We start from the raw sequence: 15,709 nt of genomic DNA on the forward strand, positions 1-15,709 counted from the left end.
TTTGATTTTACAAGCTCCAGAGTGGGGCCCTGACCCCGGTGGAAGTGTTCGCTTTAAAAGATCTGCGGGAGGGGAGGGTTGGGGCGGGAGGAAGGGGGCTCCAGCGCCGGGGGGCGGGGGTGGGCAGGGGGCGGTGCGCGGCTCCTGCGTCAGAAGGGGCCCTGTTTTCGCACCTTCCCTGACGTCAAAGCTCAGTCAGGACTGCAGCGCTACGTTCCCGGTGGATGTCTACGTGGGCTGAGTCGTGACTCGGGGCCCGGGTCTTGCGAGTGACGCTCGCACTTCGCTCCTCGTCTCACACCGGCGGGAGAGGCCGGGGGGCTCCTCTGTCTGGCTCCGCGGGCTGCGGGCAGCAGGCAGCGGGCGGCCGCGGCGCCCTGGACGGCCCGGGGGGTCCGGGCACCGCCATGGAACCCGAATAGGAAGGGAGCGCGCCCACCGGTCCTCGGCCTGCGCCCAAGCCCGGGAGGAATCCGGGAGGCCTCCGCGGAGGTGAGAACCGCGCCGCAGAGCACCGCGGCGGCGGCGGCGGGCGCGGGCGCGGGCGGGGCGGGCCGAGCCGAGGCGGCGCGCAGCCGGGGCGACGCCCGCGGGCTCCGTGCGCGCGGCCGGGGGTGGGGCCTGCTCGCCTCGCGCCCCGGGCGCCTTCTTCCTCCCGAGGGACGGCCGGACCGCTCGCCCGGCTCCTGCACCCGCCTCGCAGGTCCTTCTCGGCTTCTCCTGTCCCCAGTCCCTTTCTGCCCGTCCTGCGGGAGCGGGGCCGGCGTCTCCGGGCCCGGATCGAGGTGGCTGGGGAGTGGGGTGGAGGTGGGGCGCAGGCTGCCCTGCGCTTCTGTCGGGGGCCCTGGGTCGGAGGGGCCCGCGGACGCGGCCTGGGGCTGGGAAGTGGAGAGGGGGCGGCTCGCGGAGGTCGGATTTGGGGCTTTGTACCCGCGGGGACTTGTAGGGGCACCTGTGGGGCCGAGATCCGAAGCCACCTGTCCACAAATCCCCTTCCCCCATTGCCCTGCGCTATGTCCAGCTGTCCCCAGACCTAGGCCCTTATCAGCCTTTGGCGATTGGGATTTATTTTGGAAGCGTTAGATTTTTGTGTTAACGATCGTTTTACTATCGTCGTGCAACAGTTGTGTAAATCTGCTCAGATTACGCCGTCGTTATTACGTGCTCTTTAGAAGGCCCTTTGCAGCTCCTAACATTATCCGACGCGATGATTTTGGCAGCGCGGGGAAGAAATGCATAACGAGATGCTGGCTGTTAAACGTCTTTAATCCCCAGAATAGAATTATATTTAATTTGTTTGACAGCAATTATATACTATCAGGAAAAAAAAAAAATAAACCCACTGAAAAAGCCCTTAGCAATCTTATCATCAAGGGAGTCAGTATTAACAATTTGGGGTACGTAAGTGCATATTCGTGTTACATAAAGGGGAATGCTAATGTAGTCTGCTTTTTTTGCTTAGTGCGTTGTGGTCATTTCTATATCAGTGCATAAACGTTTTTCTGCTGCCTTCTTAACGTGCACTGATTTGGACCCAGAGCCTGGAAGGCAAGAATTTTCTTCTTCTCCCTGCACTTTGGCCAGTGGCCAACGTTAGTAAAGAAAGTGGTTAGAGATTTGATAAAGTATCACCGCAATGGCCAAGGTATTGGATAGAAATAAGCTGAATTCAGGGTAACAGCCATCTTCTGTATAATATTTGTTTGGCTTAATAATGTGATGCAGTTTTTTCAGATTGCAGTTTCACCCATTAGTGAATTGTGAAATTAATTTTGTGGGTCGTAACTAGCACTTAAAAAAAAAAACAAAAGAGGATAGCTTAGTAAATACCAGAATGCATTACAGGTAATGGGGATATTTTGTAAGCTTTGTTTTAACTGCGTGTGTGTGTGTGGACCACTGCGTGCGTGGGGTGCATGCGCGTGAGGGTGCGTACATGTGTGATTGCGTGTGTGTGCGGGGTTGTGATATAAAGTGTATTGCTTCCTCGGTGCTACGCTAATTAAGTTTGAAAATCACTAATCCAAGGTACTGTCAGCACTCATCTCAGAATGGGAGCAATGATGCAATTAAGCTAAACGTTAGTTTTACTCTTTTCTTTGGAATATGTGACAGTGTTTATTGCAACAAATTAGATCCCTAATTATTTGTTTTCCCTTAATATTAAAACAATCAATTAGCATTCCTGAAAATACAGAGAGGAAGCATTTTATGGAAGTTAAGAGGTTAAGAGCATAAACTGCTCAGATTGACCTACAGTCAAATCCCAGCTACAGTGGTTATTGGTGTGTGACCTGGAACAAGATACTGCTTCTTTCTAAACCTCAGTTTCCTGATTTGTAAAGTGGGAGTTAACCGGGACACCAATTTCATAAGGGTGTTTGCTATTCAGATGGGATAATGCATATGAAACTGTTGACATAGTGCCTAGCCCAGATTGAGTATTCACTAAAAGTTAGCTATTATTATTTTATTAAGACTGAATGGAGGATAATGCTTGTCACCAGAGGAAAGGCAGCATAAACATAAGGTGGATAATCCCAACAAATGGGAAGTTGAAAATTAATGTTGTAAAGAAAGGGACACTGAATTAATAAGATGGTCTTTTTATTTCAATTAGCCATTGTTTTGTGACTGCTTCCCGGTTGTTTTCCTGTTGCTAGACAGATAATTTGGGTGATCTTACTCAATAAACCAAATGCCTTTCTATTGTCTTTTTATATTTAATATTAAGTTGGTGTCTGTCTTGTGTGACAGTTGAAAAATATTTCCCATAGGGATTCTGGATTTTGTTAGCTCTTATTTCAAAATACCGTGGTTTGGGAAACACGCACTACAACTCTGAACTCATTGCAACGATGTGTTTATCTCTGCAGCAGGTCCAGAGCTCAGGTGTGCAAGAAATAGTCCCAAAAGAAAAATAGATGCAGTTTGAGACATATGTGCTGAAGTCACCTCAGGCAGTCTCAGAGATCTTTGCTCACTGCCTCAGATCGGTTTATGCTCTTTTAAGTGTTTCATAAACCAAAGAAATAGAGTCTGAGCATTGTCCTTTTTTAGAGCATTATTATTTTTATGAAAAATAATTTGAATGCTTTGCACTCAAAAAAAAAAAAAAAAAAGGCCATTGCAAGAGTACTTAATTGGGTGTGACAACTGTAAAAGTTTGGGGGAAATCTTAAACGTTAATCAAATGCTGCTCTCAGTTTTAGAAATGCCTGTAAGTTCTTGTTCTGTTTGAAAGGAACCAAAGTGGAAACTTGTTGATGGTAAATTATGGTGTGGTTTATGAAAATATGAAAAAAATATGACTTGGAACTCTAGCTGTCCTAGCCACAAAAAATCTCAATGAAACAAAAAAGCTTAACTTGACCTTAAATGAAACATGTATACATTCATATATCTGAAGTTAGACAAAATACTAATTTATGTGTGTATCTATTTTTAAAATTCTCCTGATTTTTAAATAGGTAATTCACCGACTGCTGGGTCTTGTCAGATAAGACAGCTTTTGTCTTACACTGATATGCAGTCATTGAAAATTCGGTTTTGGAATTATATATCATATCATATAGGAGTGCTCATCATATACGGTTAAGTGAGAGTCAGCAGGCTACGTAGAATATAGTACCATACCATTTTTGTAAATACATATTTAGAACAAAGAATATATGATAAATATTAATGGTGGGTAGTGGGATTATGACTGATTTTAGTGATCTTTATTTTTATAATTGTGCCATGGTATGTTTTATTTTCATAATAAAAATTAATAAAAGTAATATTTGAAAGAAAAAAATTACTGTGTGTTTTCCTAATTTGCAAGCATAAATGAGACTAAATCTTTGCTCTAAGGGATACTGATTCTTTGTATTTGGATAATTTGGGTGTTAACTAATACTCTAATATCCTAGAAAATGGTGCCGCATAGTTTAACTTACCCTGTGAAAAGCTCCTTTGAATAGGGAAGAACCACTGTTCCAGAATTTTCTTAAAGCTCTGCATATACTGCTTTCCAAAAAAACCCAAAAACAAACAAACAACAACAAAAAAAAACCCCACACTGTCTGAATATGTGGTCTAAATTCTTAAGTTTTCTTTTAACTACGATCATGTTGAAGCTGAATCTACGTTTCTTGCTTTATTGCCCCTTAAATTTTTAAGTGAAGTCTTGGCTCCAGCTTAACTTGTCAGTTTACTGTCTCTAAAGGTACTTTTGCTTTCTTGCTTTTGTACTTTTGCTTTTTTGTTACTTGGAATATCTTTTCCTGATCTTTATTTAAGTATACCCTACACATTTTCCAATGTCCAGTTAAAAAGCTATATCCATTGTGACATTTTGGCACTTACTGTTTGTGCTTAGGCATTTCTCAGTCGTTTCCTAGTGCCATTTTAAACTTCTTGAGAGCAAGAAAGCTTGTCTATTTCTATCCTTTAAAGCTTCCAGCATCTGCACGGGGTAGGTGCTAAGTATTTATTCCTTGATTATACAGCGCTGTCACAGCCTCTTTTGAACCAAATTGTTGGAGTTTTTTGTTAACCAATGATCCTGGGTAAGAGTCATCAACACATTGCCAACAACAATGTGGAAGAATAAACAAGATTGATAATTTGGCCTAATTGTCAATTGATAGGTGATCAAGAATTGACAGTGTTTTTCACCGAAAGTAACATAAGAACCGAGTTGTGTGGTTCGTCCAGGATCCACACTTAATTCCATGTAAATATTTCTTTCAAACATTTCCTATAAAGCTCATATGGGTTTGTAGCATCGTGTTCTTACCCTTACCAGAGATCCAGTTTATTTTCCAGCTGCTGTTCCTGGAACCCAAAGATCTGAAATACTCGATGGTGGGTTATATGGGTGGGCCATGACAATTGCTCTGTCCCAGAGCATCTTAGGAGGTCATGTGGGAGTCTATGAGTCACAGTATGTAAAGTGCTTTGTGTTAAAGAGTTAGTATTTTTTTCTCCCATTGACACATAATTGGGTTACTTTTCAAACTTATCTATGACTTGGGGATAGTTACTTGGCCTATGGTAGACACTTAGGGGGCTGATCTTTTTTTTTTTTTTTTTTTTTTAATTGTTTTAATTTACAGATGTTTTCCAGGACTAATGCAACTGATGAAATACCTGCCCTTTTCTGCTCAAGGTAAGTGACTTGTTACTTTATGAAAATACGGGGTACCAGTAGAATTCAGAATTGGAATAAAAAGACCCATTCAGTCATGAAAAGTAATATAATCCCAGGCCCCAAAGAAATGATCCCTTTAGTAAGTAAGAATTTTATTAGTATGTAAAAAATGATGACTTATGTTACTGCTTCAGCCTGCCTCAGAATCACCTTAGAGCATTTTAAATATGCATAATAGGCATGTGCCTGGCTCCCCACCAGGCGGTTTTGATTTAGTCAGTTTTTGAGGTGGGGTTCCTAGCATGCAAAGTTTGAAAAATGCCAATCAGGTGCTTCAGAGTCATGGCAGCTCACTGTCTCAGTGGCATGTATGTGACATGAGATGACAGAAATGCAGATAATCATGGCATGGGAATTAAAGGCTGTATGTGTCAAAGATCAAAAAAAATTATAAAGAATTTCAATTTTGTGTGTGTGTGTGTGACATTAGACTAATACTTTCATTTTGCCTTTCATTCAATGATTGTTTTAAATACATTTCAAATTTTTTTTATTTATTTATTTATTTATTTTTGAGAGACAGAGAAAGATAACGCACAAGTTGGGGAGGGGGCAGAGAGAGAGAGAGAGAGAGGGAGACACAGAATCTGAAGCAGGCTCCAGGCTCTGAGCTGTCAGCACAGAGCCGGATGCGGGGCTTAATCGTGAGATCATGACCTGAGCTGAAGTCAGACGCGTAACCTACTGACCCACCCAGGTGCCCCCATTTTAAATATATTTTGAATAAAGCACTAGAAAATTTGTTATTTTATGATTTTCAAAGTTCAGGTTTAGGCCCTAGGGTTCTCTCAGCTTGAAAATTGGCTATATCTATACACACAGCTTAAAGCTTGTTTCATTTTGTTGTTTCAGGTTAATAAATGAAGTAAAATAATGGAAAAAAGACCAAATTTTAAATAAGTCATTTTTTATATATTCTCTGTTTCAGAGGCTGGTTTAATTGATTTATCTTCCTTGTAAGTGTGGAAGCCAGAAAGTCAAAGTTTGTCGTAATAAAAAGTAACAGGTGAGTGCATGTTACAGTAGCATTTTGATTTAATAAAGCTCTTCTGTTCTCATTGATTTTCAGGCTTGACTTCATTTCTAAATATTGATTTTAATGAGTAAACTTTTTGTATTGCAGGATCATCTTATCAGAAATATTCTACACATTATAGGATGGTTCTGTTACATATTCAACAGACAAGAATGTTTAAAATGATTCGAATTAAAACTTGATGAAATTATTTCTTAAAATTCTGTTTTCATCTTAACAAAACAGCAAAAACCTTAAAATTGTATTGAATTATTTAAAATAATCATTAACTGTAAATACTTTATGTCAGTGAGTAAATAGTTTTGTATCAGAATTACTTGGGAAATGAAAAAAATTCTGAATTCTAGGCTGTCTCAGCCCTACTAAATCAGAATTTTGGGGAATGATTGTGCTATTCAACCTGGGTTGGGAACCACTGCAGTATGTAATGTTGAAGGATGATAGTTTCAAGGCGGTAGAAACTTGGAGACTTTTTTTATTTGTAGAGAGATCTCATTGCACCAACTGGAAGAAATTCCTCATATTTATTTGGTTTATGTAGTTGTCAGGAGAAAAGTGTCTTGTGTTTCAGACCCAAATGAGTTATTTTGATTTTTAGTAATTCTGTCAGGTAATTTATCTTAAAATCTGCACCTTTGTGGATTAAGCAGAAAATACATGCATCTTTACTCCCGTGACGGAAGTAGATGTTAGGTATAACAATGAGAATTCATGTAACGTCAGATTTTATGTAGGAACACAATGGGAAAATTACTGAGCCTCATTCGCATATAGTGAATATACTATAACAACAACATAGAGGTAGGAATTTGTCTTTACGGATTGAGTACTGAACCAATTCCTAATAACCGTAACAAGTTATCAGAAAATTGATAAAAAATTGAGTCCAGTCTCCACCTGTCAACAACACACCCCTTTTTTGGAAGGTGCACAACTCTCCCCCTCTCCTCCAGGCTCACTGATCGATTCAGTAGCTTTTGGCAGACTTATCTAATTTCATAATTATTCAAAATAAGGGTGCATCGTACTCAAGAATGAATTTCTGTTCTCTGATATTACCAAGGGTATTTTCCTCAGGGTAGTAAGGACTTAACTGTTTCTTTGTTTTTTTCTTCCCGTTTTTTCTTTTTTCCAGTTGGAGTATTCCCGGACAGTAGCCACTTGACTTTGGTTATTCAGCATGCAGAACAGACAGGGGTACTGCAGCTATTGCTGTGTGCGCTATAATAACCTGGAACAGGTGAGAGGATCCTGTTAATAAATAGTTACACCTCAAAGGACCTAGTCATGCATTTTATTAAACTCATTTACTCACCCATTGAACAGATTGTTGTGAATCCTCTAATTGGTAGACACCATTTAAAGTTCTCAGGATACAGCCAGGGACAAATCCACATCCCTTTTGTAGTATAGTAAGACAGAAAATAAATAATCATATAAACTTAATACATGATAAGTCAGATTGTGATAAATGTTATGAGGAAAATAAAATAGAGAAGGGAGTGCACTTTCAGGTGGGGCGGCCAGATAAGGTTAAGGAGTGACATTTGAGTTGAGATTTGAATGAAGTTTGGGATCCAGGCTGCCTTATATCTGGGGAAAGAATTTCTAGGTAGAGGGAGGAGAGAGTAAAGACAGAGACCCCAAGGTAGAAGGGTGGTTGGCGTGCTGGTTAAAAGCCAGGAGCCGATGAGGCCAGAGTGCTGGTAAGGTGGAGGGCGGGTGTGAGGTGATAGGTGAAGAATCTAGAGAATTAGATGCTGTAAGACATTGTAGAATAAGGTAAGGACTTAGAAGATTATGCTTCCATGCGCAAATGTTTTAAATGTTGCTAGAGTTTAGATTTTTTCCCCTCCTCTTGTTGCTTGTGTTTTTGGGGTTGTACAAGATTGCTGGGTCCAAGGTCATGAACAGTTACGCCCTGTATTTTCCTCTGAGAATTTTATAGTTTTTGTTCTTACATTTAGGTCTCTGATTCATTTTCAGTTAATTTTTTTATATGTTGTGATTTTAATGCCCTCCTAGAAGCCCTGTCTCCAAATACAGTCACATTGAAAGTTAGAACTTCAACATAAGAGTTTGGGGCCTGGGGGACACAATTCAGTCTGTAGCAATTAATATTGATTGAGTTTTAGCTATTAAGCCAATTTTATATCCCTGGGCTAAATCCCGCTTGGTCATGGTGCTTAATCCTTCTGTATGTTCCTGGATTTGGCTTGCCAGTATTTTGTTGAGGATTTTTGCGTCTATATTCGTAAGAAATATTGTCTGTAGCTTTCTTTTCTTGTGATGTTTTTGGTTTCAGAACTCGGGTGATGCTGGCTTCAGAGAATGAATTGAGTAGTGTCCCTTTCTTTTTGTTGGAAGAGTTTGGGAAGAATTGTATATGGACGTTTTTTTTTTTTTTTTTTTTTTTTAATTTTTTTTTTTAACATTTATTTATTTTTGAGACAGAGAGAGACAGAGCATGAACGGGGGAGGAGCAGAGAGAGAGGGAGACACAGAATCTGAAACAGGCTCCAGGCTCCGAGCTGTCGGCACAGAGCCCGACGCGGGGCTCGAACTCACGGACTGCGAGATCATGACCTGAGCCGAAGTCGGACGCTTAACCGACCGAGCCACCCAGGCGCCCCAATGTATATGGACGTTTTGAAATCAGTATTCATAGTAATAGTAGCTGTAGGTCTTCTGACCAGAATTGTTCACTTGGCAGAGCCTCAAGGTTTTCTTCAGGGTCTGAGCTGTGGAATTGTGTCATAGGTGAAGGAGTAATATAAGGAAGCTCTGGTCCTGTTAGTCTGTACTATTCTATCTCAAGTGATACCTAAGACAAGTTTGTCCTGCATAAAAATTCTGTTCAGTGGCATTTGTTTTGTTTAGTTATCAACAGTCATCATTTAAATTCATACTAAGGAAAAGTAATTACGATTTCTACATCTCTGCCTTTTAACAGAAAAAAACTTTCTAATGCTGGTTATAAACACGAGGCGGCAGATAATAAATCTCAAAGCTGTCTTTAGTGTTTCTGTCATGATCGATAAAATGATGTCATCACTTGACTTGGACGATTACTTGTTGAACTTTTGACATTACTAAAACATTGAATCTTTAACTACAAGTTCTATTCAGTAAGCATTCAGTATAACTTTTTGCCAAAGGGTTAAAATAATTTTTAGACATTTGGATACTCCTGTACTAAGCAGGCACTTAAAAAGACTGTTGAGGGGGTACCTGGGTGGCTCAGTTGGTTAAGTGAAGGACTCTTGGTTTCGGCTCAGGTCGTGATCTCATGGTTTATGGGATGGAGCCCCATGTTGCGCTCTGTGCTGACATCACAGAGCCTGCTTGGGATGCTCTCTCTGTCTGCCCCTCCCCTGCTTGCTTGTGCGCGCTCTCTCTCTCTCTCAAATAAGACTTAAAAAAAGACCCTGTTGATGACAGCTGAAGTAATTTGCACTAAGTACAAAGTCTTAAATAAAGAGATAAATTTCATGGCTTTGGAGAACTCTAAAGGCAGTGGAGAAATAGAGGACCCAGATGTAGCTGAAGATTCAACAGAAACAATGGAAACCCAGAGAAAGAAAACAACTACCAATTTAGTATTCGATGCTTAATAAATATATCCTTGAAAAAAAAGGTGAAATAGAAATATTTTCAGAAAACGAAAATTAAGGGAATTTACTGGCAACAGACCCTGACTGAAGGAAATACTAAAAAGAGTTCTTCAGACAGAAGGAAAATGATTTCAGTTGGAAGCTTAGAGATACGGGAAGTCAGGAAGATCAGTGGAAAGGTAGCAGGTGATTTAAATGAATGATATCTTGTGGCATTGACAACGATGACATATAAACTGGAAGGAAAGTATATCGAGTTAATACCTTGCTTAAGAAGAGAGTAAAAGTAGCAAGTGATTTTAGATCTTGGTAGGTCAGGGTTGCTTGTGATAATCTGTTACCACTAACAGACTAGAAAAAGAACCTGGCCTATAACTACCTACCAACTTAACAGAAGTGGAGAACTTGGAATAATAAAAAGCGGTCCACAAGAAGGAAAGAAAGGAGAGACATAGGGACATCGCAAAGGCAGGAGTAATGAAAACAGTTTTAAAAATAAAAACAAAGATTAAATCCAAATGCATCAGTACTGTGTTAAGTAATAGACTTGATGCTTGAATTAAACTATTCAATATTTTATCGGAGGTTCTAGCAAGGGAAATAAAGAGAAATTAAAATGGTACATATTAGATAAAAAGAAACAAAACTGTGATTGTACCTTGCACAAAGTGTGATTGTAGATGTAGAAAACCTGAAGATATCTAGGTAAACTATTAGAATTGATAAGTGAGTTTAATAAGCTTGTTGGGCAACATAAAAAGAAATTGTATTTTTATATCCAACAGCATATAGAAAATGAGATCTAAAAAAGGTATTTAATAATAGCATCAAAGAACATGAACTCCTTAGGAATAAATATAACAAAATATGTATAAGGTTTTTATGTAGAAAACCATAAACACTGAGAGAAATATAAGAAAAATTAAATAATTGGTGTGATATACCAATTGGAAAAATCAATATTATAACCATGTCAGTTTTCCCCAAACATATATATTGATTTAATGAAATTCCAAACAAAATTCCAGGAAAGTTTTTTTAAGCATGTATTTTTAAGTAGTCTCCACACTCAACAAGGGGCTTGAACTCTCAACCCCGAGATCAAGAGTCACTAAGTGAGCCAGGCGCCCCTAGAAGAGTTGTTTGTAATGAAAATTAAGCCAGTTCTAATAATATGTATGCACACGCAAAAGGCTAGGAAAAACCGGGATAATCTTATAGAAGAACAAAGTCAGGAGACTTCGTGTACCAGGTATCAAAATTTATTACTAAACTACAGTCATTAAATTTTTTTTTTTTAACGTTTATTTATTTTTGAGACAGAGAGAGACAGAGCATGAACAGGGGAGGGGCAGAGAGAGAGGGAGACACAGAATGTGAAACAGGCTCCAGGCTCTGAGCTGTCAGCACAGAGCCTGACGCGGGGCTCGAACTCACGGACCGTGAGATCATGACCTGAGCCGAAGTCGGACGCTTAACCGACCAAGCCACCCAGGCGCCCCTAAACTACAATCATTAAGACAGCGATGTAAAGTTAGAAAGACCATGGAAGGAAACCAAAAACTCTAGAAACAGACACATACATGGATATTTGATTTGTGACAAATACGGCCCTAAAGAATGGTGAGGACAGGACTTTCTTCCATAAATGGTACTGAGTCAATTGGATATCCATATGGAGAAGAAATGAAACTCTATTACTAAATCATCCTGGATACAAATGCCAATTTCAAGTAGATTGTAGATGTGCATATTACAGGTAAAAACAACAAGACTTCTAGAAATAAACAGAAAATCTTTATGATTCTGAGTTAGGGAGGGATATCCTAAACTAGTAACAAAAAGCACTGAAAAAGAAAAATGGGAGATGATTAAGAAGGTGGAGAGGTGTCCTGTAACTATTGCCGGGAAAGCTGTGGATTTACTGTGCATGTGTGTGTGCGCTCACAAAAATAAACTTTATGAACCCTCTGCCCCCAAAAGAAAAAGTGAAAAGATAAGCCATTGAGAGAAGGATGATATTTGAAACACATATAATTGAACAAAGAGTTCATGTCGAGAATAAATAATTTTTACACTTCGTTAAAAAAAAAAAGAACATGCATTTGGAAGACAGGAAGAGACTTGAACAGACAAATCATGAAAGAAGATATGCAGGTCACCACTAAAAACGAAAAGCTATCACAAAAATTGCAAAGTAAAGCAACAGTGATACAACATTAAACCCGTTCTACAGTAGCTAAAATTAAAGAGACAATGGCAAGTGTTGATGAGGAAATGGAGGGCTGGAAACCATGACACATTGCTGATGAGGGTACAGGTCGGTATAGACGCTTTGGAAGACATCAGTGCAGAGCCTGATGTGGGCTTGATCCCGTGGTGAGATCATGACCTGAGCTGAAATCAAGAGCCAGATGCTTAACTGACTGAGCCACCCAGACACCCCAAGAGGGTGATTCAACTTTCTTCTCTTTTTTAATAGATTTTTATTATAAAGATATTTGCTTGGGAAAAATACAAGAATTTATTTATTTTTTATTAAAATTTTTTTTTAATGTTTATTATTTGAGAAAGAGAGAGCAAACAGGGGAGGGGCAAAGAGAGAGGGAGATACAGAATTGGAAGCAGGCTCCAGGCTCTGAGCTGCCAGCATAGAGCTCGACGCGGGGCTCGAACCCACAGACTGTGAGATCATGACCTGGGCTGAAGCTGGCCACCCAACCAAGCCACCCAGGCGCCCCAAAAAATAAGAATTTGTAAGAAAAAATTTAAAATTACCTCTAAGTGTACCTCACAGATGTTAATGATTTTAAAATTTTGGTTTATTTTCTTCCATTAACTTGTCTATACCTTTTAAAACTATAGTTTCAGGTAAAAGCACACATGTGATTTTTGCATCTTCCATTTTTCTTCTAATATGTAACATTCCTCCATATTATTTAAAATTCTTTGTATTAATTTAGGTAGCTGTACAGTATTACATCTTAGGGTATAATTTAAATATTTTACTGTTAGACATTTTGGAGATTTCTTGTTTTTTGTTGTTAAGCTTTTTTTTTGCAAAAATCATCCACATTTAAGATGATTTCCTTAGGACAGATTTAGAGAAATGTAATTATTATATTGAAGGGAAAGGTCCTTGTATGATTTTTAGATGCATATTTTAGAATTGCTCTATAGAATGTTCATGTCAATTTATACTTCTACCAGGAGTATATAAACGAATCCATTTGTGAAACTCACTACTAATGAGTATTACCTGTGTAAAACTATTCAGTTTTTTTTTTTTTAATAGCATATGTCCAGTGCTCAGCACAGATACTTGACTACACAGAATCGACAGCGGATGGGTACCACTAGTTTGATGGAACGTTTCTTGCAGGATGTACTCCGGCACCACCCATATCATTCTCAAGAAAGCAGGTAAAGTAGCTGAGTGGGACCATATTAGTCCGCAGTTACTGTATGTTACAGTAGATGGTTGTGTTAACTTTCTAGTACTTCTTAAAGTAAATCTTTTAATTAAGGAACATACAGTGAGATTTTTATCTAGTAACTTCTCTTTGCAATTCTTTAAAAATTTTTCCTACCTTAAATAAGCAATTTCACTGTAAAAGATATGGACTACACCATACTTTTCTCTAAATAAATGTCTTAGGCCAATAAATAATTCTATATCATTAAGGTGTTCTATTAAGAATGTCATAGGAGTAAGCTGGGGAAAAGGTGGGGACAAAAATAGCTTTTAATTTTTTGTAACGTGTGTTTATTTTTGAGAGAGAAAGTAAAAGCGAGAGTGAGAGAAACTGAGCACAAGCAGGGGAGGGGCAGAGAGGGAAGGAGATACAGAATCTGAAGCAGGCTCCAGGCTCTGAGCTGTCAGCATAGAGCCTGATGTGGGGCTCGAACCTACGAACCGAACCGCGAGATCATGACCTGAGCCGAAGTTGGATGCTTAACTGACTGAGCCACCCAGGCGACCCAATGCTTACTTTCAAAAGATTAGTAACAGACAACGTGGTGACAGTAATGGAGAGTAAGGGTGGTCTAAGTAAAAACTAAGTCTGTTCCACATTAATTGAACTATTTGCTAACTCAATAGAAGAGACCTCAAGTAGAATTGGCTTTTTAATGATCTGTCAGTATCTTGAGAGCTTGTATCAATTTTGATTGAAATTTTAATAAAAATAAATTTTTTGGTAACATTTAAGAGTTAAAGGAAAACATTGGTAGAAGATTGGACTAAATAGTGTGGTGAGTTTGCAGCTACAGCTGTATGAGAAAGCAAAATAGATTATTAGCACATCTGTGCAGAATTAATTGTTGAGATAGTGACCAGCAGTTTCTAGAAAAAGGGTAAACTTGAATGCTTTGCAGATCACAACCTAGAATTTAGCGAATGATGAAAAGTTTAAATCGGGACATTTTTTAAAAATGTTATTTTTTAGCCGTTGGAAAGATGATCTTGTCGTGAGTATAAATTTCCAGTTTATAGCTTGTATAAGCAGTGCTTCAACACACATATTTGTACATGCAGCTATTTCTGTGGTGTGCATTTCTAGAACTTGAACTTCTGGGCTAAAGTTTCTGGACATTAAAAAATACATAATTTTTTTTTATTATTTAACCTTTCATTTTGGAGTTATTTCAGGCTTACAAAAAAGTGCAAAACTGGTACAAGGAATTCTTGTATAACTTTCACCTGACTTCTTCAGATGTTAAATCTAAAATAGTCACATCACAGTGATCAAATCCATGGAATTACATCGGTGCTATACTATTTGTAGACAAAATCTTACTCAGATTTTGTCAGTTGTCTTTCTAATGTCCTTTATTTTGGGACCAGGATTCAGTCCAGGAGCACATATGGCATTTAGTTTTTCCATCTCCTTAGACTCCCTGAATCACGAACAGTTGCTTAGTCTTTTGCTTTCAAGGCTTGGACACTGCTGGCCACTTATTTTGTATGATGTCCCTACATTGGGGTATGGCTGACATTTTCTCATGATTAAACTTAGGTTATGCGTGTGGGAGAAGAACAAATTATAGTTGATGTGCCCTTCTCAACGTATCCAGAGACCCATGATGTTGCCATGTCTCGTGGCTGGTGATGTTAACTTGGATCACTTAATTTTAAGATGGCTTCTCTACTGTAATGTTCCTGTTTTCCCCATTATAATTAATGACAAGGACTTTGAGACTATGTAAATAAATATCCTCTTTCTCATTGTACTTCCACTCGCTTGTATTAAACATTGATTGATGATTCTTCCCTGAAACAGTTATTACATGTATTAATCAGAATTCTACCTTTATAAAGAAGGGCTTTCTGGTTGTCTCACTTATTTATTGAGTTCTCTGTTTATATCATTATAAACTCATGGATATGTCTTTTGTGGGTTTTAATCCTTTACTATTAATTTATTTTGTTGCTCCAGGTGTGTGTGTGTGTGTGTGTGTGTGTGTGTGTGTGTGTGTAAATTTAAAAATCTTGAGACACTTCCTAGAAGGCTATGCCAATTTATATGCAATTTATATTATATACATATTCATAGTAGTCTACGAGAAAGCTCATTTCTTATCACTCTTGCCAACACTGGGATTGGCAACTTTTACCCTCCTAACATAACAGGCCAAAACCATGTGTCCCTTAATTAGCCTTTATTTACTTACGAATAAAATAGATCATCTCTCTATATATGTTTATTAGCCATATGTTTATTTTATGAATTGTTTGTAGATTTGCCTGTTTTCCTATTGAGTTATTTGTATATTTTGGATTTGGATGCAATATTTATAGATAATAGTCCTTTGTATCTTAAATAGGTTGATTATTTTCTCAAAATCTGTCCAGTGTCTTTC

The 15,709-nt window shown here is 38.7% G+C and overlaps 1 protein-coding gene across 3 annotated transcripts in view; it reads left to right on the forward strand.

Moving 5' to 3' along the window:
- Nucleotides 1-249: 249 nt before the first annotated feature.
- The window catches only part of ZDBF2 (zinc finger DBF-type containing 2), a 32,066-nt gene continuing 16,606 nt past the window's right edge, over nucleotides 250-15,709 (forward strand). The window contains exons 1-5 of one of the 3 annotated variants that reach the window (XM_042949889.1): nucleotides 250-492; nucleotides 5,103-5,155; nucleotides 6,126-6,203; nucleotides 7,369-7,473; nucleotides 13,143-13,270. In XM_042949889.1, the coding sequence (XP_042805823.1) occupies nucleotides 7,414-7,473; nucleotides 13,143-13,270 (188 nt within the window). In that variant the 5' untranslated portion in view covers nucleotides 250-492; nucleotides 5,103-5,155; nucleotides 6,126-6,203; nucleotides 7,369-7,413. The other 2 variants (XM_042949890.1, XM_042949892.1) reach the window with 2 other exon arrangements.

The sequence above is a fragment of the Panthera leo genome, chromosome C1, assembly GCF_018350215.1.
Source record: "Panthera leo isolate Ple1 chromosome C1, P.leo_Ple1_pat1.1, whole genome shotgun sequence".
NCBI lineage: Eukaryota > Metazoa > Chordata > Mammalia > Carnivora > Felidae > Panthera > Panthera leo.